The sequence below is a fragment of the Alexandromys fortis genome, unplaced genomic scaffold (assembly GCF_014885135.2).
Source record: "Alexandromys fortis isolate MF-2015 unplaced genomic scaffold, M_Fortis_MF-2015_v1.1 scaffold_199, whole genome shotgun sequence".
NCBI classification, from domain to species: domain Eukaryota; kingdom Metazoa; phylum Chordata; class Mammalia; order Rodentia; family Cricetidae; genus Alexandromys; species Alexandromys fortis.
In genome coordinates this window covers 2019173-2041434 of record NW_026068074.1, presented here as the reverse complement: position 1 = coordinate 2041434, position 22262 = coordinate 2019173, and the positions used below count along the sequence as shown (strand labels likewise).

The window sequence follows — 22262 nt, the reverse complement described above, 5'->3', positions numbered from 1 at the left end:
CATAGACTATTACATACCACACACACACATATACCACACCACATGCATACTATACATTCTACACCCTAACACACACGCGCGCGCGCACACACACAAGACTGAGGAATGATGCAGCCACACATACTCAGAGGGGAGGAAACAGGAACAGTTAATAAACATAGCAATGCCCAGCTCAGTGGCATTACAGAACAATAGCACACAATGTGGCCATGGGGTGGTTAGCTCTTCAATACTTTACAGCATCAAGCATTGGTAAGGCCTGGGATCAGCATCATGGGGCTCAGCATCATGGGACTCAGCATCATGGGGATCAGCATCATGGGGACTCTGCCCCTGCCATTGGCCCGAGACTGACAGCAACCTGGAATCCTCTGTCCCAGAGCCCTGGGGTCCCATGAGGGCTGTGGCTCAGCTCAGGAGGCCACAGTGGACACCTCTCCTCTGCTCTACTCTTAGGGCTTCACCTTGGTAGCTCAAAGTTGGCTGTGGGACTTGGTAAACAGTACAAGTAGGACTTTCCCTCCCTTTCTGCCTTCCTTTTTTTTTTAAGAGGGGCATCCTCTCCCCTCCCATCTCCTTGCCCCCTTTACTCCATCCACCATCACCACAGTTCCTTCTCTTATCACCATGTCTCTCTTACCTCCTGTTTAGCGGCAGGACGAAGCATGAGAGACAGTGCGAGCAGCCTAGGCAGCATGGGAAGAGGCCTGGTCATAAGACTATTTGGAGCCCTGGGAGGAGGATTGCCAGTAAAGTGTCTGCCAGGCAAGAGTGACCACCCGGGTGCGGATCACCAACACTCACACAAAAAGCCGGGTGTGGCGGTGCACCCTGCCATCCCACTGCTAGGGGGGACCCGGTGGGGTTCACTGGCTAGCTAGTCTTAGCAATAGGTGAGCACCAGAATCCATTAGGTGGAGAGCAATTGAAGACATCCACACGCCTCTGGCCCCACACTCACACATCTGAACACATACTACATAGTTGGACATGAATGCACGTATACAACACACACCAAGAAAAGCTTTTAAGAGTATTTTGGAGCTAGGTGTGGTAGTGAGCCCAGAATAAGGCGGATTAAATTCCAAATTACCCTGATTTATATGATAAGGTTTAGGCCAACAACAACCACAAAAACTATAGCAAAACAAAACAAACCACACAACAACAACAAAATTCAAGCCAATCTGAATCTGGTTAGTGTTTTGTCCTGGTTTGGGTTTTGGGTTTTGTTTTTATCAGCTTGACCCAAACTAGAGTCATCTGGGAAGGGGGAACCTCAACTGAGAAAGTGCCTCCATCTGATTGGCTTATAGGCAAGTCTGCAGGTTATTTTATTGATTGGTGGTTGATGGGGGTGGGTCCAGCTTACTGTAGGAGGAGCCACACCTGGGTCCGGAAGCTAAAAGAAAGCAGGCTGAGCAAGCCATGAGGAACAAGCCAGTAAGCAACATTCATCCATTCCCCTGCATCAGCTCCTGCCTCCATGTTCCTGCCCTGGACTCCAGTCTCAACTCCCTCAATGATGGTGTTACCTGAGAACTGGAATGTGTTGGCCTCCTTTCATCCTCTCATTAGGACTGTCTCCTTGTAATGAGCACAGGAAACTATGCCTTTTAGACTTGTCTAAAAACAGCATATTCAGGATCCCCACTATACCCAAAGCTGCACCCGATAACCAGAACTTAGTGACATCACTCATTCAAGATAACTAGATTTAGTCCTAGACCCCGTGCCACCCACTGCACAGTATATAAGAGACCAAGAGCAAGGCTCTGCTCTGCACATTTGGAGAGGCCCCACCTTGATCTGCTGGGGGGGTCTCCCTAGGATATTGACCCTCAAATCAGAGACTTCTGTTAGAGACAGGACCTGACCTTCAACTAAGATAATCACACACGTGAGCAGCCTGGGGAGATTAGCTTAGGACAGTAGTTAGGAATTTAGAGTGTGAGCCTTGTGATGACCTTCATCATAGTAATATAACTTTTGTTATACTCTGTATCCTTGCTCGCGACACTCCCTTCTTAAGACTGAGTCCGTATCTTACAGTTGGCCATGGAAGAGGCCTTTGATGACGGTCTATAACCCGCTCCCCAAGAGACGTGCTCAGTTTTGTAATAATCTCAGTGGCTATAAGGATTTGTGCCTGGTGGGCATCAGATACCAACACTTGCCCTTGCTTGAGTCCCTTGAGATCGCCCACACTTGCCACGATCCTCATCTTGAGGATGATGGAAAGATGGGAAATTCAGAGCGGTCAAGAGCTTAGCCCCAAACCACACAGAAACGTGTGTTAGAAAAGAGCCCACCCCAGTAATCCTCCAGCTCAGAGTGCTCCAACTGGTGAGATATCCCGACTCACAACACTGTGCATGCTTAGAGTTAAACAGTCCACAGCACATTTGCTCTGGCTACATTCAGCTGTGCCATGCGATACTTTTGGTCACTGTAACCACAATACCTGGCAGCGGCAACCTAAAGGAAAAGGATTTATTTGGGTTTGTGCTTTAAGTCCGCCATGGCGCGGGGGGGGGGGGGGGGCAGGCTGTACAGCTCGTTCTTGGCAGCAAGGATATGACAGAAACTGCTTACATCATGGCGGACCAAGAGCAGAGAATGAGATGGGTTGAGAGGCAGGGATAACGGATTCAAGCTTGGCTACCTTCAGTTGGGTTGCATGTCCTAAGGTGTCCACAGTTTCCATAAAAGCACCACCAGCTGCATCAAGATCAAGTGTCCAAAACTTGAACCTGTGGGGACGTTCCAATGGGGACATTTAAGATTCAAACTATACACTATCCCATCCTTTCCAAAATACTGGTTGTGTTAAAAAGAAATCTGTGAAGTTGATTTTATGTCCCTCTGCTCCCCATAAGGTCCCTTCCATGGAGTCCAGGAACTCTCCCAGTTCTAACAGGCCAGCTGGCAAGTGGCTGGGGGCCGGGTGGCGCTTGAGATAAGGACAAAGTCCTTCCCTGGATCCTGACGCCTGCTCTGCTCCACAGGCCTCCTGGGAATGGTCGCGCACATGATGTACACACAGGTGTTCCAGGTCACCGTGAGCCTTGGCCCTGAAGACTGGAGACCTCATTCTTGGGATTATGGGTGGTCCTTCTGGTAAGTAACCTTTGAGCTTCAGGTACCAGAGTCTGAGTAATGATGAATAGACAAAGGAGTGTGTCAGGACCTTTTGGCTTGTGAATGGCAGAAGCCCAGGCTGACAAGAACAAGGGTGCTTACTCACTGGTTTAAATCAGAAGCAAGCGTGTGGGTGGTATATGGGATGGGGTTGGGGGAGGAGGCTGTGTGCATGGGCACATACAACTATCTGGGACTCTGGGTTGTGACAATATCCTGCTCCATCAGCCTAAGCAGAGAGACCATGGGACTCAGCGATAGTAAGCAACTTCCACATGGTCAGTGTGTCCCTGTCTTGCAGAGATGAGGCCTCTCTTTCCCCAGCATGGGCTGAGGTTCCCAACTTCCCTCTGATGGGCACAGGTCCTTTTCTTTCTCTTGAATGGTCACAGCAATTGGGGAGTGGCTTGAGAGTAGCGGTTCAGCTCAAGCAGGCCATCCTCTGGAGCTAGGAGTGAGTCCCAAGTATCTAGGTGGACCGCATGCTGGGTGAGCCCCTGCAGATCCTGTTTCAGGCACAGCTGGCTCCAGATCTGGTGACTTCCTCAGGGACCCAACCTTCTTTCCCCCTTCCTCAGTCTATCACAGCTTTCCTCCCAGTGGTGCTGAAGCTGGTTGCCAAGCACCGCTCCAGAACACCTAACAGATAAATGTATGGCAATCGAAAAGGGCAGGATGGGGGATGGGAAGGGGTAGGAAGTGGGGGTGGGGTGGGGAGGGAATGGGAGTGGTTTTGTTGGCTTCTGGGACCCACCTGTGAGCCATTGGTTTACATCCTGGGGAAATGAGAAGGGGCCGAAGGGTCGCACCCTAGTCTCATCCCTTCCATGGGGAGTGGAGGGATCACAAGAACACAGGCGACAATGGTGGAGTGAGCTGTTAACAGACAGAGAGTGTTTGCCCACAGTGTTGCTGGCTTGGCTGTCTAGACCTTGTGCTGGTGGCTGGGGACACTTGTTGGCTGCCTTATTCAGCTTATTTCCTGAGCACTGTGACTTTGGGCACACAGTGGCTATTCCATGGTGCTGGAGATGCGGCAGTAGTGGCTCGGGTCCCACGGGTCCCAACAGGGCTCTGGGACAGTTGACTTCAGGAGACTCAGAGAACTCAAGAAACCTGCCTGAGGAACACAGCCCTGGTAGCAGAAGGGACCTGCGTCCAGTGGTCTGGTGGCCACTGGTGATGAGCGGCAGGTGTTCTAGACATGGTGTTCCTTACCTGCATTCCACAGACTTCTTAGACTGCTACCACCAAGGCCATGAGCAGCCTGGGTCACATGAACAGTGACCTCCTGCTGCCTATGTGGGAACCAGGGCTCAGAAAGGGTAAACTGCCTGGGTTACACAGCTTTAGTGCAGCCCTAGGGTTTGTCTGCACCCCATGGCACCCAGCAGCCCCTGGCTTCCACTGTAGCACTGGGCTCCCAAGCTGAGCCTGCTTTTGTTTTTGACCATGGGCCTTGTGTTTCCCTCTGACCTGGCTCCCTTCCCCATACTGCTTCCGATATAGCACCAGATTCCACAGGGCTGATTAAAGCCACCTACCACGAGGCCTGGATTAGGGCTAGCACATCTCTTCTTGTCACAGAGGCCTGCAGGACAGACAGCCCCATTTCTCTTTCCTTGTCTGTGGGGCCCCACCAAGGTCAAAGGAGGCCATATCTTCTGCTTCATATATGAGAGGCCATTTGTTAAAATTCTTGCCTAAGCCTCCCTGGCTCACTTCAGGGTGGAAGAGACCCACTTTGAGTGAGGAGGTCCAGGCCTCCAGCTTGAAGTCCATCAGGAAGAATAAGACGGAGGACCCTGGGACACTGAGCATTGCGGGCTGCTGAGAATTCTCTGGAGGATACCTGTGTGTGGTGGCTGGTCCCTAGGGACAATTTCCCACACTCAAGTGTTACAAGAGACTCGGGTGGGAACCGCAGCCTGGTGTGTGAGGTCCTGTGTCACTATGTGCACTCTGTGTGTGGGTCAAGGTCAGGAGCAGGGGTTGTGGCCCTTGTTAGCAGCTCTCATAGACAGAAGCAAAGAAGAGGCTTTGCTTTGGGGGTCACCCAGGCTGAGATAATCACTCAGGCTTGGCAGGCTTGTTGGTATGTGTGAGGTCAGCTTCTCGTATCTGTACAAGGCCAATGTTCTGTGAACAACGGTGGCCATGAAGGACCCCCGCCATCAGCATTCAATTGTCCATAACCCAGATGTCCAGCAGTCCACATTTGGGGGAGCACACCAAGATGCTTTTCTCTTTGGCTGTCTCATTTCCCCTTAGCCCACCCAGAACACGCAGGGCAAGACAGTGGTGGGCATCCAGTTGGGAGCAAAGGCTGGGTAGAGTAAGAGCTGAGTGGACCAGCAGCTCCAGACCAGACGTGGTGAGTGCCCCCCTCAGCCTGCCTTTGCCTCCCAAGAAGTCGCTGGCCCCACTTGTGAGATCAGAAAGGTAGTAACAGTGTGGAGTGTGTGTCCCTAAGGAGACCCACAGTTAGCCTCAGAGGCTGCCCACTGCCTGAACCTCAACTGGTGGTTTTCTAATAGCTACATAGACTGTCGCATGGCGGTGCAGGTCTCTGGCTTGTGGCTTGTTGGAAGACCTGCCTGCACTGTGCCTAACTGGCTGTGTTAGGTGACGACATTGTAGCTCAAGCAGGACCAAGAGTGACTGACCTCTGCCCTCTGGCTCTCCGCATTCTCCACTGTGTCCCATTGCCTCCCCTGGCCAATGCTGCTGGGAAGGCCAAGAGAGTGCAGATGTCATCCTGAGCAAACACTGGCTTTTCTGAAATACCCAGGGGGTGGGGTGGGGGTGGGGAGCAAGCCCCATTCCAGGCAGTCTCTGCAGACTGTCAACAAGAACAGCCAGCCCTAGTGGCACATTCTTGGTGCCAGGAAGATTATGAACTTGAGGCCAGCCTGGGCTACATTTGAGATCTTGTCACAAATACACACACACACACTTGAAAGACCCAAAGAGGCTAAATAGTTCAGCCATGCCACACAGGAGAAGAGTGAGTTGGGTCCCTAAAACGTTTGTCTCCTGGCCCGGAGGTGAGTCTCTACCAAGAGCCCCTTGTCCCATGCCCTGCTACTGCCTTTCTTTCCTTTCCCATCTCCCTGACCCCATGGGAGCAGGAACCTCACCGCTGGACACCCATGCTGCTGGCTGGTCCCAGCAGGTACCTCTGCTGAAGTACTCCAAGGATTGCCTGAGGGCCCCAAGGCCAGTGTGGGGGTTTTGCTGGGTTGGCTGGTGTTCTTCCCAGAGGCTGTGGTCAGCTGAAACTCTGTCCTCCTTTCGTCTCGGATCAGTACAGCGAAAGAGCTGCAGCTGCCCACGGGTGTCCTGACGGCTGCACCTTGGAGCCCCGAGACCCTGCAGCCATTTTGCTCCCAATGCTCTTGGGCTCAGAGGGTAGCCTGGGGTAGGCATTGGTGCCCTGTGTCGAACAGTCTGCCCTCAGTCTGCAGCTGTCTGCGGGAGGCTTCCCTTGGTGCTCAGCTATGGTCTCCTCTCTGTGCAGGGCCTGGGGTCCATTGCCGAGTGGTAGACCGGTGCCTTCGGATCTACTCTCCAGCATGCCTTTGTGTCCCCCAGGAGATGGAGGAGGTGGACAGCCACACTCTCTTGTTCCACCACTTTCTCTCTCGTCCCCAAGTGTCCACTGTGCTCTTAGCTGTGAAACCAGGCCAGCCACCCCCATACTTCCCTGTACCAGCTCAGCAGTGTGAACTGCAGACACCAGAAGTTTTCAGGCCCAGAGGCTTCAAGCTGTGCCCTGTGCGGGTACCCGGGGGCCTGGAGAAGACGGACTGAAAGATAAGAGTTGATGGGGTATAGCCTGAGCCCCACTCCCAGCCCATGAGGGGAACAGTGTCTTCTTATCTGCTCTTTTTTTTTCCTTTTTATTTGCTTTTAACCAGCTTTCATCTTCTCTGAGTTAACTCATTTGCTCACTCAGCTCAGAACCCCCTCCTTGCCTCGCTACCAGGGAACTCTATCACCACCAATGCCTGGACCTCTCACCTCAAGTGACTTAACATAGTTCCTCACAGGCATGTCCAGGAACCGAGTCACTCATCATGGGAATGCCTAGAGGCTGTCTCCCTGGTGATTCCAGCTCCTGTCAGGTTGACAATTAACACTGACTCTCACCAGCTGCTAATGGAGATGAACATGTTAAGGTGCTGTTCCAGTCACCGGGCTGCCCCCATTCAGGGGATCCCTGTGGTTCTCCACCCTGGGCAGCATGGAAAGGAGGGGGTTGAGGATGCAGCCGAGCTATTATTACTTAGACCTGGCTGAGGCCCCTGGCTTCCCCACTTGCTGAGTGGGAGCCCCATTCACAGGTCAGCAGCAAGCCCTCCCATTCCATGCAGTCAAGACCGTGTGGGATGCGTGGACTTGGAAACACCCCATGCATCCCCCTTGGAGACATCAGTGGGGAGCCAGGGATTTTGGCAGCTGACCCAAAACCGACGAAACCACCTTCCTCATGGAGTCATAGAAGGCAATGAGGAGCAGGATGGCACACTCCTGCCTCTGCTTCTTCCAGTATATGTCAGCAGAGGTGTGGTGGGCAGCAGGAAGGCCGACCCCTGCCCAGCAGAAGTCAGGAATCCTTTCCCACCTTAAATGGCAGTGGTGGCCTAGTGGGAAACTTTGGTTCTCATGCCTTCTTGCTAGTTACCAGGGGTAGGGCTCTTTTTCTTGCCAGAATGCGATTAAAAGAAGCCAGCTGAAGTAGAAGGATCAAACAAGACCCAGGATCTCAGCAGAAATGCCCCTAGATGAGTCGGACATTATGACTTACCCCTGTAATCCCAGAATTTGGGGAGGCGAAAGGTCCATGTGAGTTCATTGCTAACCTGAGTACCTGGTAAGGGGCAGGTCAGCTAGGGCTGCAGGTGAAGACTATCTCAAACACACACACAAGCATCCATGGGCTATAGACCATTCCATCAATGACAGCTGAATGTGCACGGTAAAGCAGCATGCCAAGACAGCATCCTGAACCACTAACAAACTCCAGGTGTTAAAAAAAAAAACAGAAAAAGAACGCAGATAGAATGTGTTTTCTTCCAAAGATGGAAGAAAGTCGGGAGGCACTTGTAAACTAAAGAACATGCTTCTCAACAGCCCCTGAGCCACAGGAGGGGCCTCGGGGAAAACTTTAAAGTACGTTGAAGTGAAGAAATGAAAATACATCCCAAAACTTGTGGAGCTAAAGTAGCACCGAGAGGGGACAGAACAGCACTGAGTGATTGCTTATCAAAGAGAAAGAGTGGGGTGGAGGGGCAGCTCAGTGGCTAAGAATGCTTGCTGCTCAGTTGTGAGGACAGGAGTTCCGATCCCAGCCCCTACATACATAACCCCAGCTCTGAGTGGGGCAGAGACGGTAAGATCACTGGGGCTTCCAACCTAGCCATCAAAACACGAGCCACATGTTTAGGCAGAGCGTGAGAGAGGGGGATACTTGATGCCTTTGGGCCTCTGTGCACACACATACACATGAGCACCTACCTGCACGCGTGTGCGCATGCGGTCATACACATGAACACAGGCATGCACACATGAATGAAAAAATGAATGAATCTTTTTAAAAAGAAGGAAAATATTTTAAACCAGTAATGAAAGTTTTCACTCCAAGGTTGTAAAACAACAACAACTCCCAAAACAAAACAAACAAAACAATGGAGCAAAATAACCCTAAAGGAAGCAAAAGAAAAAAGAGCAGAAATGGGCAAAATTGAAAATAAACAATGAAAAAAGAAGAAAAAAAATCAATGAAGCAAAAACTCTGCTTTTCAGAAACTATGACGAATAAAATTGACAGACCTTTAGTGTTTTAAAATGAAAATGAGGTACAGCCATGACAGACCCTGAGGGCAACAAAAGCATAACAAGGACATATTACACGTGAACTTGACGATTGGATGGACTGATGCAGTTCTCTGAAAATACAGACTGGTCCTTCTCACCAAGAAGGAAATAACTGGATATTCCAGTTTGGGCATTCCAGTAACTACTAAGAACATTGAAATAATAGTTTTAAAATGTTCAAAAAAAAATCTCTAGACCCACATGCTCTTTCTGGGATACCTTGCCAAATATTTAAATTAGAACTAATACCTATTTTCTGTCAGATAATAGAAAACAAGAGAACATTTAGCAATTCATTTTATGAGGTTAGTATTATTCTGATATTAAAACCAGACAAAGATAGTGCAAAAAAAGAGAGAAGTAAGACTAATCGATATCTTGAATATAGTCTTGAAAATCCTTCACAAAAGAATAACAAGCAGGAGTCCAGAATATGAGAGAGAAAGCATAGACCGTATTGAGGAGAGTTACCCAGTGATGAAGGATTTGAAACGCAATCAGTGCCATCTACCACATTAGCAGCCAAAGGAGGAACCTCCTCATGATCATATCAACTGATACAGAAAAAACACCTGAACTATTTCATGTTCCTAAAAATTTCTTCCAGAAAACAAGGGTGAACGGGGAATGTCAACTTGATAACAAAAGCTGATAGGCACCTGTAGACAGCATTGAACCAATGTTGAAGGACATTTTCTCTATGATGTTGGAAACACCACTGTTACTCAACTGACAGCTCTGGTAGCATAATTCGATATAAAAGGCAATAAAAAGCCATACAGATCAGAAAGGAATGGACAGATAATGATTCCAGAAATAGCCAAGGAACCTGCCAAAGCTTCTCAGACTGGATCGGTGAATCAAGCACAGCTTTAGGCCATAAGAGGAAGACAACACAGAGTCAGTTTTATGTCTATAAACTTGCAGTGAAATTTTGGACACCAAATAAAAGCATAATGATATTTCTACTAGGAAGAAAATTAAATACATAGGCTTTAGATCGATAAAGCATTTCTAGAACTCCTATGCTAAAAACTGGAAAACACCAATGAAAGAAATCACTGATCTTGTTGTGTTCTCTTTTTTTGTTTGTTTGTTTGTTTATTGAGACAGGATTACTCAGTAGCCATGGAGCCAGTCCTGGAACTTGCTCTGTGGAGCAGGCTGGTCTCAAACTCACAGAGATCCACCTGCCTCTGCCTCCTGAGTGCTGGGATTAAAGGCATGCACCACCACTGCCCTGCAGAAATCACTAATCTTAATAGGTAGACCATGTTCATGGATCAAAACACTCAACGTCAGGTCCACAACAATTCTCAACAAGGAATACAGGTTTTAATAGGACTTACCAAAATTTTAATAACACATACATACAGATAGGATGTTTTTAAAATGCAGATGGAAATGCAAAAGAAATAAAATAGCTAAAATAATTTTAAAGAAAGAGAAAATAGGGTGACTCAGTTTACCCAATTTCAAGACCTATCACAGTTACAGTAACCCATACTGATGTTAGTGTGGGGGGAGGGGTAGACATACTTATCAATGGGACAGAACAAAGGGATTCAGGAGCAGATTCAAATGCCCACCTAATTTCTGACTAGGTACTAATCAGTTCAGTGGCGTGTGGACAAACTTCCTCACAAATGCCGCTGGAGCTATTGGACACCCAGAGAAAGCCAACCTTCATGCAAATTCTGCACTAAAACAGACCACAGGCCTAAGCATAAGATGTAAAACTATAAAAGTTTTAGAAAAATATAGGAGGAAACCCTTTGGGTATGAAGACTCAGCAAACATGTTTAGATTTCACACCGAAAGCATAAAAGGAAAAGAATCAACCAATCAGATTTTATCAGCGTCAGACACGTGTTCTGGGAAGCTGTGGAGACGCACTACGACTGCAAGAGGGTGTCTTTAAACCACACATCTGGTAAATGGCTACTCTGACATGGGGTCTTGAAAGAGGCACAGGTATTTGAACACTTGGTTCCCAGTTGGTGGTCCACTTTGGGGGTTAAGGTGGTACAGCCTTGCTGGAGGAAGTACATCCTCAGGGGCAGGAAGTACTTATATATTCCCACCCTATGGTAGCACTTTCTGCTTTGTGCTACTGTTGAGGATATGAGCTCTCAGCTTCCTGCTCTAGCTTCCAGGCCTGCTGTGGCTGCCATGCCTCCACCTTGCCTTGATGGACTCTTAACCCTCTGGAATCATGAGCCAAAGTAAACTCTCTATTGCTTGAGTTACCTTTGATTATGGTTATCACAGCAACACAAAAGCAACTAATCCACCTAGTACATAGAAAGAATTGGACTCTGCAAATGAAGAAGGAACACAAAGGGCAACAAAACCCCTCAATTAAAAAGTGATCAGGCAAGAAGGTATACAGATCACAAACAAGCAAATGAAAAATTCAACACTTTGAGCCATTAGGAAATGTGCATTACAACCACGAAAAGCTAGAGCCATACCTCGCTTAAGCCAGCTAAAATAACAAATAGTAACCCACACAAATGCGTGTGGGATGTGGGAGATACACACATTCTCAGCAATACATATAGAAAAACTATTGATAGATACAACTTGGGTCACTCCCAGAACAGTGCTAAGTAAAAAAAAGCCAGTCTCAACATGCATGCTCTATGATTCCACATGTATCAAATTCTGCAGATGGTAAGATTCTAAAGATGAAGAGCAGAGTAGTGATCACCAATGACCAGAGGAAGTCAGGAAGAAAGTAGATGTGACTCTAAAATGACAAAAAGAGGGATCCACTGTATGATGTAGTTTGATTGTGACTAGGAAGTACCCTGGTTGTAGATGGAAGCTTCTGTCCCACCCAGCCCCATAGTTATTCAGTCCCAAATAAACATGCAGAGGCTTACATTAATTTTAAACTGGTTGGCCTATTGCTCAGTCTTATTATTAACTAGCTCTTACAACTTAAATTAACTCATAATTCTTATCTATGTTAGCTATGTGGCTTGGTACCTTTCTCAGTAAGGCATTTTCATCTTGCTTCCTCTGTGTCTGGGTGGTGGCTTTGTCTCTGCCTTTCCTCTTCCCAGAATTCTTTTAGTCTGGTCACCTTGCCTATACTTTCTGTCTGGCTACTGGCCAATCAGCATTTTATTAAACTAATACAAGTGACAAATTTTTACAGTGTACAAGGATGTTATCCTACAGCATTTCCCCCTTTTTCTTTTCAAAACAAGAGAAAAGAAAAAGGTTAGAGAAAGTCCTTTTTTAAAAAAGAAATAGAATAGTTGGGCATGATGATACACACCTTTAATCACAGCACTTGGGAGGCAGAGGCAGGTAGATCTCTGTGAGTTTGAGGCCAACCTTGTTCTACAGAGTGAGATCCAGGACAGCCGAAGATACACAAAGAAACCCTGTCTCAAAAAAAGCAAAAAATAAAAATAAAAGAAATAGAGTTTTTTTTAAATCCATGTAAAAATGTAAAATGCACAGAGAATCTGGATACTATATGTATTGTGTTGTCTTTGAGTTGTTTGACTGCTGAGGAAGGAGCAACAGCTGCCTAAAGATGTCTGGCTATAAATTGTGCTGGATTTATATAACCTGTATATTTTTAAAATGTCTTGACTTCAAATTTTAAGTAAAAAGATATGCTTCGTTGGAGAAGATGCTTTACTTTTGTTTCCACGGGAAATGAGAGTCTGTGTATTTATTCTTGGTTAAAAAAATAAGGTTGGATCAAGGAAGACCCTGAAAATCTCCAATAGGAGCAGATGGCCCAGATGACCCAACATTCTAGAGCACCTCTGTTGCAGTTTCTTCTGAGTTCTGCATCCAGAACAGCTTCAAGGCTACTGGCTGAGATAATTCAGTCTCACAGAATACTCCAGTCAGGACTTGACCATAATCCTAAATTTTCTTTGGGTCCCTATAAGATTATGAGCACCCTCAATCAACAGGAAATAGCCTAGAAAACTATGCCCACATTCCCTTAAAAAAGGATTATGTATGTTTGTCCTTGTTTAGCATGTTGGTTACAAGTTGTTATAGATAATGGTCAGGACAAAAACTAAACAAAAGAGATTAGATTCAGGGTTTTTGTTTTGATAAGAAAGAAAAGGTAATGCTATGGGCTAATGTTCCTGTACATTATAAAAATTTATCTTTCATATTGGTTTAATAAAATGCTGATTGACCAATAGTCAGGCAGGAAGTATAGGTGGGGTGACCAGACTAGGAGAATTCTGGGAAGAGGAAGGGCAGAAAATCAGTCACCAGCTAGATGCAGAGAAAGCAAGATGAGAATGCCTTACTGAGAAAAGGTACTAAGCCACATGGCTAAACATAAATAAGAATTATGGGTTAATTTAAGTTATAAGAGCTAGATAATAATAAGCCTGAGCTAATAGGCCAAACAGTTTATAATTAATGTAAGCCTCTGCGTATTTCTTTGAGACTAAACAGCCATGGGACCTGGTGGGACAGAAACTTCCATCTGTACTGGTCCTGATACTGTATCACAGTTGCACTCATTTTGTAATATGTTGTAACTAATGGAAACTAACTAAAGACAATACAACTCTTCCCATCTCTTTGCGTATACTACAGTTTCATTTGAATCTATAAGTATCTTACAATTTTTGATTAATTTAAAAATCAAAGGATAATTAAAGGGGGAAGGATTCAAGAAAATTATATGTGTGATGAAGACTGAGGCTCATTAGAGATGGTGAGTAGGGGCTGAGGAAGTGACACTGGAGGTGAGAATTAAACAGCTGGGCTGGAAACATGGGAAAAGCTTAGACAGTAGAGAGTCCCAGTTCCTGGGTGATAACTGGAATGTGCAATGTTGAGCTAGCTCAGAGTAGCACTTCCTCTGAATGAAAGCCCTACATGAAGAGTAGAGGGGGTGTGGACATGGTCTACAAGTCAGCCTACCTTTCTGCCCAGAAGTCTGTTTGCTTCTGTTCCATCCTTGAAGCTTCTGTTCCATCCCTGCAGCCTCTGTTCCATCCCTGTAGTCTCTGTTCCATCCCTGCAGGCTCTGTTCCATCCCTGTATTCTCTGTTCCATCCCTACAGCCTCTGTTCCATCCCTGCAGCCTCTGTTCCATTCCTGCAGCCTCTGTTCCATCCCTGCAGCCTCTGTTCCATCCCTGTATTCTCTGTTCCATCCCTGCAGCCTCTGTTCCATCCCTGTAGTCTCTGTTCCATCCCTACACAGTAGGATCTATCCCTACATCCTATGTCCCATTTCTACAGGCTAGGCTCCATTCCTGCATCCTAGGTTCCATCCCTACATCCTAGGTTCCATTCCTACATCTTAGGTCCCATCCCTACACCATAGACTCCATTTCTACATCCTAGGCTCCATTCCTACATTCTTGACTCTGTCCTTACACCCTAACTTCATCACTACATTCTTGGCCCCATCTCTGCACCCTAGGCTGCACCTCTGCAGTCTTGACCCTATCCCTACAGCCTAAGCTCCATCTGTATATCCTACACTCCATCCCTATAGCCCAGGTTCCATCTCTACATCCTAGACTCATTGTTACAGCCTTGGTCCTATGCCTACAGCCTAGGCTCCATCCCTACAACTTTTGATCATTCCTGCCTTCCTTAGGCCTCAATTGCTGTGATAAAACACTACAACCAAGAGCAAATTGGGAGGAAAGGATTTAGTTCATCTTATACTTCCAGATTACAACTCATCACTAAGAGAAGTCAGGACAGGAACTCGAGCCAAGTCGGAACTGGAGGCAGGAACTCAAGTTAAAGCCATGGTGGAGTATTGTTTACTGACTGACTCCTCAGGGATTGCTCAGACTTCTTTCTTTTACAATCCAGGACTACCCGTGCAGGGGTGGCACTGCCGCATCCATCAGTAATTAAGAAAATGCACCCACAGGCGTGCCTACATAACAGTCTCACAGAGGCATTTTCCCAGTTGTGGTCCCTCTTCTCAGGTAACTCTAACTTGTGTCATGTTGACAATAACTAGCCAGGACAATTCCTGCGACCTGGGCACCATCACTCAGCCCAAGCATCACTCCTACAGACTAGGCTCCCTCCCTTGAACCTTTTTGCTTTGCTCAAATCTCTGCCTGCAGACTTTCAGCTTTATCCCTTTACTGGGATCAACCAGGGTGGGAGTAAAGGCTTAGTTAAAGTTAATATTTCTGGCTGTAAGGACTGAAAATTCACCTCAAAACTAACTTACACGAAAGAAGATGTTTACACAGATATGTAAATAAGGGCTTCTGTTGCCAGCGGCAGAAAGCCAGTATGAACTGACTGATGGAGAAAACGCCAAAGGAAAGGATGTAGGTTCCCATGAGCGACAGGCTCAAGGACAATAGCATCGGCTCCTTGATGCCTCTGCTTTCTCCTGGATCAGCTTACGTTTCAGGTTGGGTGGTGACCAGATGGTCCCCAGCAGTTCCTGGAAGACAGTTCACCAGCTCAGCAGCCCAGGAGAGATATAGGCTCTTCTCCATAGTTCCAGCTGAAGTTCTCAGATGGTGTCTCCTGATCCAGAGCTAGGCCATGGTCCATCCCTAAGCCAAGGACTGTGACAACAGGAAGTAACACTTTGATTGGCCAGTCCTAGTCAGGTGCTCATCCCTAGAAGTTGAAAGCAGGCCAGATCCACCTAAACTAGGTGGCCTGAGAGGATGGAAGTAGTTACCAGAAGTATGAATGGACACCGGGCAAGCCAAACTAACACACACCAAATTCTCCAAACAAGTGTGCTTTTTAATTCTTCTACCTCAGGTTGTGAGTTTCCATCACAGGACATCACAGACTAAGATGGCATTTCAGCGCCATTGCTTAGGAGAGAGCACTTGATCGGATGGCTTTGACTACGGTCATCTATAATCTCTCTCTCTCTCTCTCTCTCTCTCTCTCTCTCTCTCTCTCTCTCTCTCTGTGTGTGTGTGTGTGTGTGTGTGTCTCTCTCTGTCTTTGTCTCTCTCCCTTCCTCCTTCCCTTCCTCCTCCTCTCCCTCCCTCCTTCCCTCCCTCTGTCTCTCATTGTGTCTCTATGTCTCTCTGTCAGTCTCTCTCCCTGCCCCCTATCCTATGTGTAACATATTGAACACTTTAATGGGCATGAAAGTCCTTAGAGAGGCTGATACCTTAAAACTTTCTATTATAGACACCCCAGGCTTCTAGAAGATCTAAATTAGCTCCAAAAGATGTGAGGAATCTATTAGTGAGTTAGGCGTGAACGGAAATAAGTGATTATTGAAGATCCACTTGAGAAAGGCCAAATCTACAGGCTTTTCTTTGACTTTCCTTCTGGGATTTGCCGAGGCTGTTGTCAAGAAGAAAGCAGGGCTGCCCTGATAATAGGGCACTAGGGATGGCCATGTTCAGAGGGCTCCAGGTAGGCTGGTGGCAGGTAAAGCCTGGAGCTCTCAGGTACTGCGGTGCTGAGATAGCAGAAAGGAGCTCGTGGAATGAGATCAGAAGAGATCAGCAGCCTGGATGGAAATCAGGCTGGTGGGACTGGATCCAGGTGGTCTGACTTTGTGACGTGTTCAGTGCCCTCATCGGGTAGAGCGGCCAAGCAGTGCAGCTACAGGGGGAAAGATGTAGAGTGGACGTCCGAGCAGGACGTCAGAGCTCCATCTCCTAGAGGGAGAACTTGAACTCTGGGTCGTAAAGAAGCAGGAGTTGGAATGCCTGTCCAGTGATGGCAGTAATGACAATGAGCCTCTCCTGAGCTCCTCAGCATGCCAGCCACTAGTCTGGTGCATTAATTCCTGCAACATCCGTGCTAGCCACAAGACTGGGTGTGAGGGGTGCATGGCACAGAGTCCAAGAATGTTTTCCAGGAGCATTGGAGAGCAAAGGCAACTTAACCCTCAAGCTAAACATGCCCCACCTCCTTCTCCAGCACTAACTTCAGTATCTCCAGTCTTCCCCACTCCTGAATCACTGCCTCTCACAGTGTGTTTATGTATCCTGCTGCCTCATGCCTCCTGCCTTTGCATGCACTGCTCCTTCTTTCTAGAATGTTCTTCTCTGGCCAGGACTTCTTCATCCTACCAGGACCAGTATTGGTTATGACTGTATTCTGGAAAGCTGTCCCTGATTCTCTCTCCTTGCTCTCACAATAATGGCTGAACAATGTGTCTTTGTACAATGTGAAGACTGCTGTAAATGCCCCCAGATCAAAGCCGAGTGGGAACCAGGCCTGAGGGCTTGGAGCTGTGCTAGGTAGACAAATGTGTGTGATGAGGCTCCTTGTCCCTGCCCACTCTCACTGTGGCATCTCTCTTCTGGTCTCTTGGCAGCTTGGCCTGGGGTTCATTTACCTGCTGCATGGCGGCGTCTGTCACTACGCTCAACTCCTACACCAAGACAGTCATTGAGTTCCGGCACAAGCGCAAGGTTTTTGAACAGGGCTACCGGGAGGAGCCGACCTTCATAGATCCTGAGGCCATCAAGTACTTCCGGGAGAGGTCAGTGCATACGTCTGGATGCTAGGCTTCTGAAGTCTGGGGCCTGACTTCAGTATCCCCGAGACCCCACTCAAAACTGGAGCAAATGGTCTGCCCGAGGTGATCTTGGAGCTGGGACAGGCTGGGTAAGCAATAGTATGGACTTTGGGATTTCTGGGATTTCAAAAGTTTTGTGAATTTAAGATTGTGTGTTGGAGAGATTGCTCAGAGGTTAAGAGGTTAAGCTGCCCTTCCAGAAGTCCTAAGTTCAGTTCCCAGCAACCACATGGTGGCTCACAACCATCTATAATGAGATCTGGTGCCCTCTTCTGGTATGCAGGGACATCTTCAGGCAGAACACTATACATAATAAATAAATACATCTTTCTTTTAAAAAAAAAAATGGTTGCTTAGGACTTACGTGACCAGATCATAGAAAACTCAGAAAGAAACAACATGTATGTGGTAGCCATTCAGCCCTGGGCTACTTCAGCTATGACCAGAAGGCTGAACTGTGGTGACTTCTTTCTTGGGCCCTGCAATGGTACTGTGTGAAAGGATCCAGCAGTAGGGTTGGTGATGTCACCAGAGATCGGTGACTTCTCAAGGTAAAGGATGAACCCTGATCACCTGTGTATTCAGAAGTGTTCTGGGAATAACAGGGGTGGCAACAAATAGTGGGTGGCGAGATAGATAAGTGAATGGATTGATGGACAGACAGACGGATGGATGGATGGATGGATGGATGGATGGATGGATGGATGGATGGATGGGTGGATGGATAGATGGATGGGTGGATGGATGGATGGATGGATGGGTGGATGGGTGGATGGATGGATGGATGGATGGATGGATAGATGGATGGATGGATGGGTGGATGGGTGGTTAAAATCTGGATGAGTAGGTAAATGAGTAGAGGGTAGCAGATAGATGGACGAATGTGTATGTAGACAGATAAGTGAGTGGGCGGGTAGATAAGGTAGATGGGCAGATGGTGAATGAGGTAGGTCAGTGTTGGACACATACACAGGTGAATGGGAGGATGGATGGATAGACAGGTGAGTTGTTGGGTGAACAGATGGGTAATTGAGTGCTTAGATCATTAGGTGATTGGGTGGGTAGGTGGGTAAGTAGAGAAGCAAAGGGGTAGGTGAGTTAGATGGATAGATTGATGGAAGGATCAATACATGGCAGGATAGGCAGACATAGGGTAGAGGATGGATGTCAGGATTTTAGAAGCTGGAGACCCCAAGTAGGCCGGACTCCTCTCAACTGTTCTTCTGAAGACCCTGAGAATCATCTGGGGACCCCTGGTATTTGGGGTTCCTCTTGTGATGCCTCAATTCATTGGTTCTGAACCGACCTCATTCTTATTTCCTAGTTCATCCAAAGTCATTCCTGGGGTCAGCTACAATCTAGTGCCGCCTTGCCTGGCTTTAGCTGCTGGAATCTCTTCTGGGCCATAAAAGACCCTGCTCGCCTTACTGCCTCCTACATGCCCAGGATATGGGCCCCACCCAGCATAGCCAGTGCTGTCCTCCTCTGCCCACCTCCTAGGCTGGCAGTGGCCGATGACAGCTGAGGTAAGGCAGAAGCGCTCTGCCTCCTGTCTTGACCACACACAGCACATCCTGCCTGGACTCCTATACTGTGGGAATATAAGAAGGGCAGACTCGGACTGGGGTCTCCACTCCCAGTGTCCCCCGTCCCCCCCCCCCCCCCCCCCCCCGCTTCTCTGTTTTCCCCAGTGCTGGGGGTGGAACCACATATGCTAACGCTACTCTCCAATGAGCTTCACCACAGCCCACACCACCTTCCTCTGAGTGGAGTCCACGACAGAGCCCGCCAGCTATGCTGGGTTCTGTGTCTAGGCATCTAACACCATCCTTTTGGTCTCCCAGTGAGCACCATTAGCTTCATGTGATAGATGAGACTCAGAGATGTGAAGACACTTATTTAAAACCACACAGCAATGGAGGATGTGGGCTCAGGTCTGTGCAGCTCAATGTTTGTATCTTTTCAAGCCGGTCATGTCCCCCAGGATCAGGCCGCTCAGTGGGAAGAAGCAGACTTAACACCAAACCTAGGCACCTGCTCGTGTCCACACAGGTGTTCTGAAACCATGGGCATGCCTGCCCAGTGCTACAAACATTGTGTGTCTGGGGGTGGGAGTGGGACTCTTACTGCAGGTATACGGGACTCTCAGAGGAAGGAGTCTTTGTGATTGGGGAGTCAGCCTTCTCAAGGGCATGGTGCCTGCTAGAATGTCTAGAAGGCTGTCAGCAATGGTGGATAAAGGCCTTGGCCTCCTATGCAAAGGAGAAACTGCATCTAGCTTGCTCTCAGTGGTGCCCGAGCCCGGAGTGGGAGCCTGCGCTTGAGCACATCTTTCCCAATCCCTCCCTCCTTCCTTGTCCCCTTTCTCTTCTCCTTGGGAATCTTGCAACCACCTGACAGGTGAGTCCCATACCTGGTCTTTGGGTGCAGGGTGAGGTGGGAGGGGAGAGAATGAGGTAAAAGCAATACTTTCAGTGGGTAGGACTGAATGGCCCCAGAGGCAGGCCCAGGAGGACCAGAGGAGGCAATGAGGCACTTTCAGGCAGAGGTAGAACATGAATACCAAATGAAGGAGGATGGGCCCATCTCTGATTATTCCGGACCTTTCTCTGCCTCCTCCTTTCTCCCATGGGCGCTCAGAGACTTCCCTATCCCAGAGCTTTGCACTTGCGGTGCTCCATCTGGGGTGCACAACAGCTCACCCCTCTTTCAGGTCACTTCTCTGCATGTGTGCCCCACATACCTACGCTGGGGGCTAGTATCACCCGTGTACCACTCACAGTACTTGGACCCCCCAGGATTGTACCAGAAACCTACTAGGAACTCATGAGGTGCTTTCCTGGTGATCCAGCGATCCTAGAGAAGCATGGATGCTGCCTCCCTCTTGCTTAGCATTTAACTCCAGCCTCCTTGTCTGCAGTGTCCTGGCAGGGAGGAGACCATTCATTCCCCAGCATGGTCAGGAGCTTGTCCCAGCCCAGGTATCCATAGTCAGGACTGGAAGGGGGCAGTGCTCCCTTAAAGCTGTGGTGAATGACCTGAAGCTCCGCCCCCGCCCGCCCCCGTGCCTCATTAGCACTGCAACTGCTTTATGGCGCTTCAATATGATCAACCTGGGGAGACTGCACCCTCACTGCTGAGGGCGCAGCTCATACCATGCATACCTCACCCAGGCAGCCGCTTCTCGTCAAGCCCCAGCTCCTGCAGCCCCGGACTGCTCAGACCCACGATGAGCGCTTCACAGCATATGTGCGGAATATCACTTTGCACATTCATAACTTAACATTATGCAGAGGTTCATCAAATTTGATTTCCTTTCCCTCCGAGGAGAATGTTTCAGCTCTGCTGCCCCATTCTATTTTCTTCTTCTTTTTATTTTTTTATTTTTTGTACTGCTCTTTGCCTACAAGCAGCTCAGAGTGGATGACTTTTTTGCATGGCTTTTTCAGGGCAGGGCAGCCGAGAGCAGGGACAGCAAGGCACACAGAAGGACTGATGAGAAGCAAAGGGTGTCATGGGCTGATCTGTCCCTCTACTTCTGTGTAACTTGACTCTGGGCACCCAGCAACTCAGGTCTTCTGCTCACGAAGAGAGAATCCAGAGCCCTTGGCATCTGGAAATGCTAACGTTTTGCTCCCCTGTGATAATACTGGGTTCAGGGTCTGGTATACGAAGGCTGTGTGTGTGTGTGTGTGTGTGTGTGTGTGTGTGTGTGTGTGTGTGTGTGTGCAAGTGCACATATACACAAATGCATGTGCCCACATGGGCAGGGGTAGTAGGATGCCAGCAGGCTAGCTGATGCAGCCTCCTGATCACTGGCAGCTGGGAGTGGGCACCCCGGTCTGTGAAGCCTCTGGAATTCAGCACTCCTGCTGTCGGGCTGCCTGCTGTCCCCAAGGAGGGAGTCTTAATTGGCCTCTGGGGAGTGGGTGGGAGCTGCTGGAGGTGCGCAGATATTTGCAGAGTGGGGTTCCCTTGAATACTTAAATGCTCAGATTTGGTTTAACAGCATGTGAGAGAAAATAAGACCTGTTGGGGTCAGAGCCTGGAGAGAACTCAGCCATGCTGAACAAGCATCCTGCCTCCCTGTGGGTGCAGCAGCCTGTGGGAAGCAAGGAGCCCGGAGCCCCCACTCGAGGTAGCCTCCTGCCACCTGCTCCCCTCCGCTTCTCCGCTGTCCTGATGACTCACTCAGGCACACACTTATGCCTCTGCTCCCTGCCTGTTCATCAGCCTCTCTCTCTGAAGGCAGCTTGTTCTTGCTTCCCAGCGTGTCCCAGCACCTGGAGCCACAAGGGCTCTGCAATTCACGTATTGTTAATTAAAAGCAGGTCAGCCGGGGTTTCCCATGGCAGCCGCCCTTCTAGCTCTGAGCCTGCATTGAGCCCTGAGTCCTTGTGGAACCAGACTTAGAATTCAGTCTGCAAGCTGGGCACAGATTATAAACTCGGATACTTCTGAGGGCAAGGATGGCAAGTTCGAAGCCTTACTGGGCTACAGAGTAAGTTCAAGGGAAACTTAGTGCGACTCAGTCTAAAAAGAAGAGTAAATACATTTTTAAAAAGAGAGAGCTGGATGTAATGGCAAATGCTTTAGTCTAGTCCCAGCACTTGGGAGGCAGAGGGAGGGAGAGCTCTGTACGAGGTCAAGGCCGGTATGGTCTACATAGTGAGACCCTGTCTCAATATATATACATATATGTATATATATTCATACTTCATAAATATATATATATATACACACATGAA

At 48.3% G+C, this 22262-nt stretch overlaps 1 protein-coding gene across 2 annotated transcripts in view; it reads left to right on the top strand.

The window, feature by feature from the left end:
* Positions 1–22262, top strand: part of Gsg1l (GSG1 like) — a 191676-nt gene that overhangs the window by 150843 nt on the left and 18571 nt on the right. For both annotated transcript variants that reach the window (XM_050121627.1, XM_050121628.1), the window contains exons 4-5: positions 3009–3120; positions 17311–17478. In XM_050121627.1, coding sequence (XP_049977584.1) covers positions 3009–3120; positions 17311–17478 — 280 coding nt within the window. The remainder of the gene's footprint in view (positions 1–3008; positions 3121–17310; positions 17479–22262) is intronic.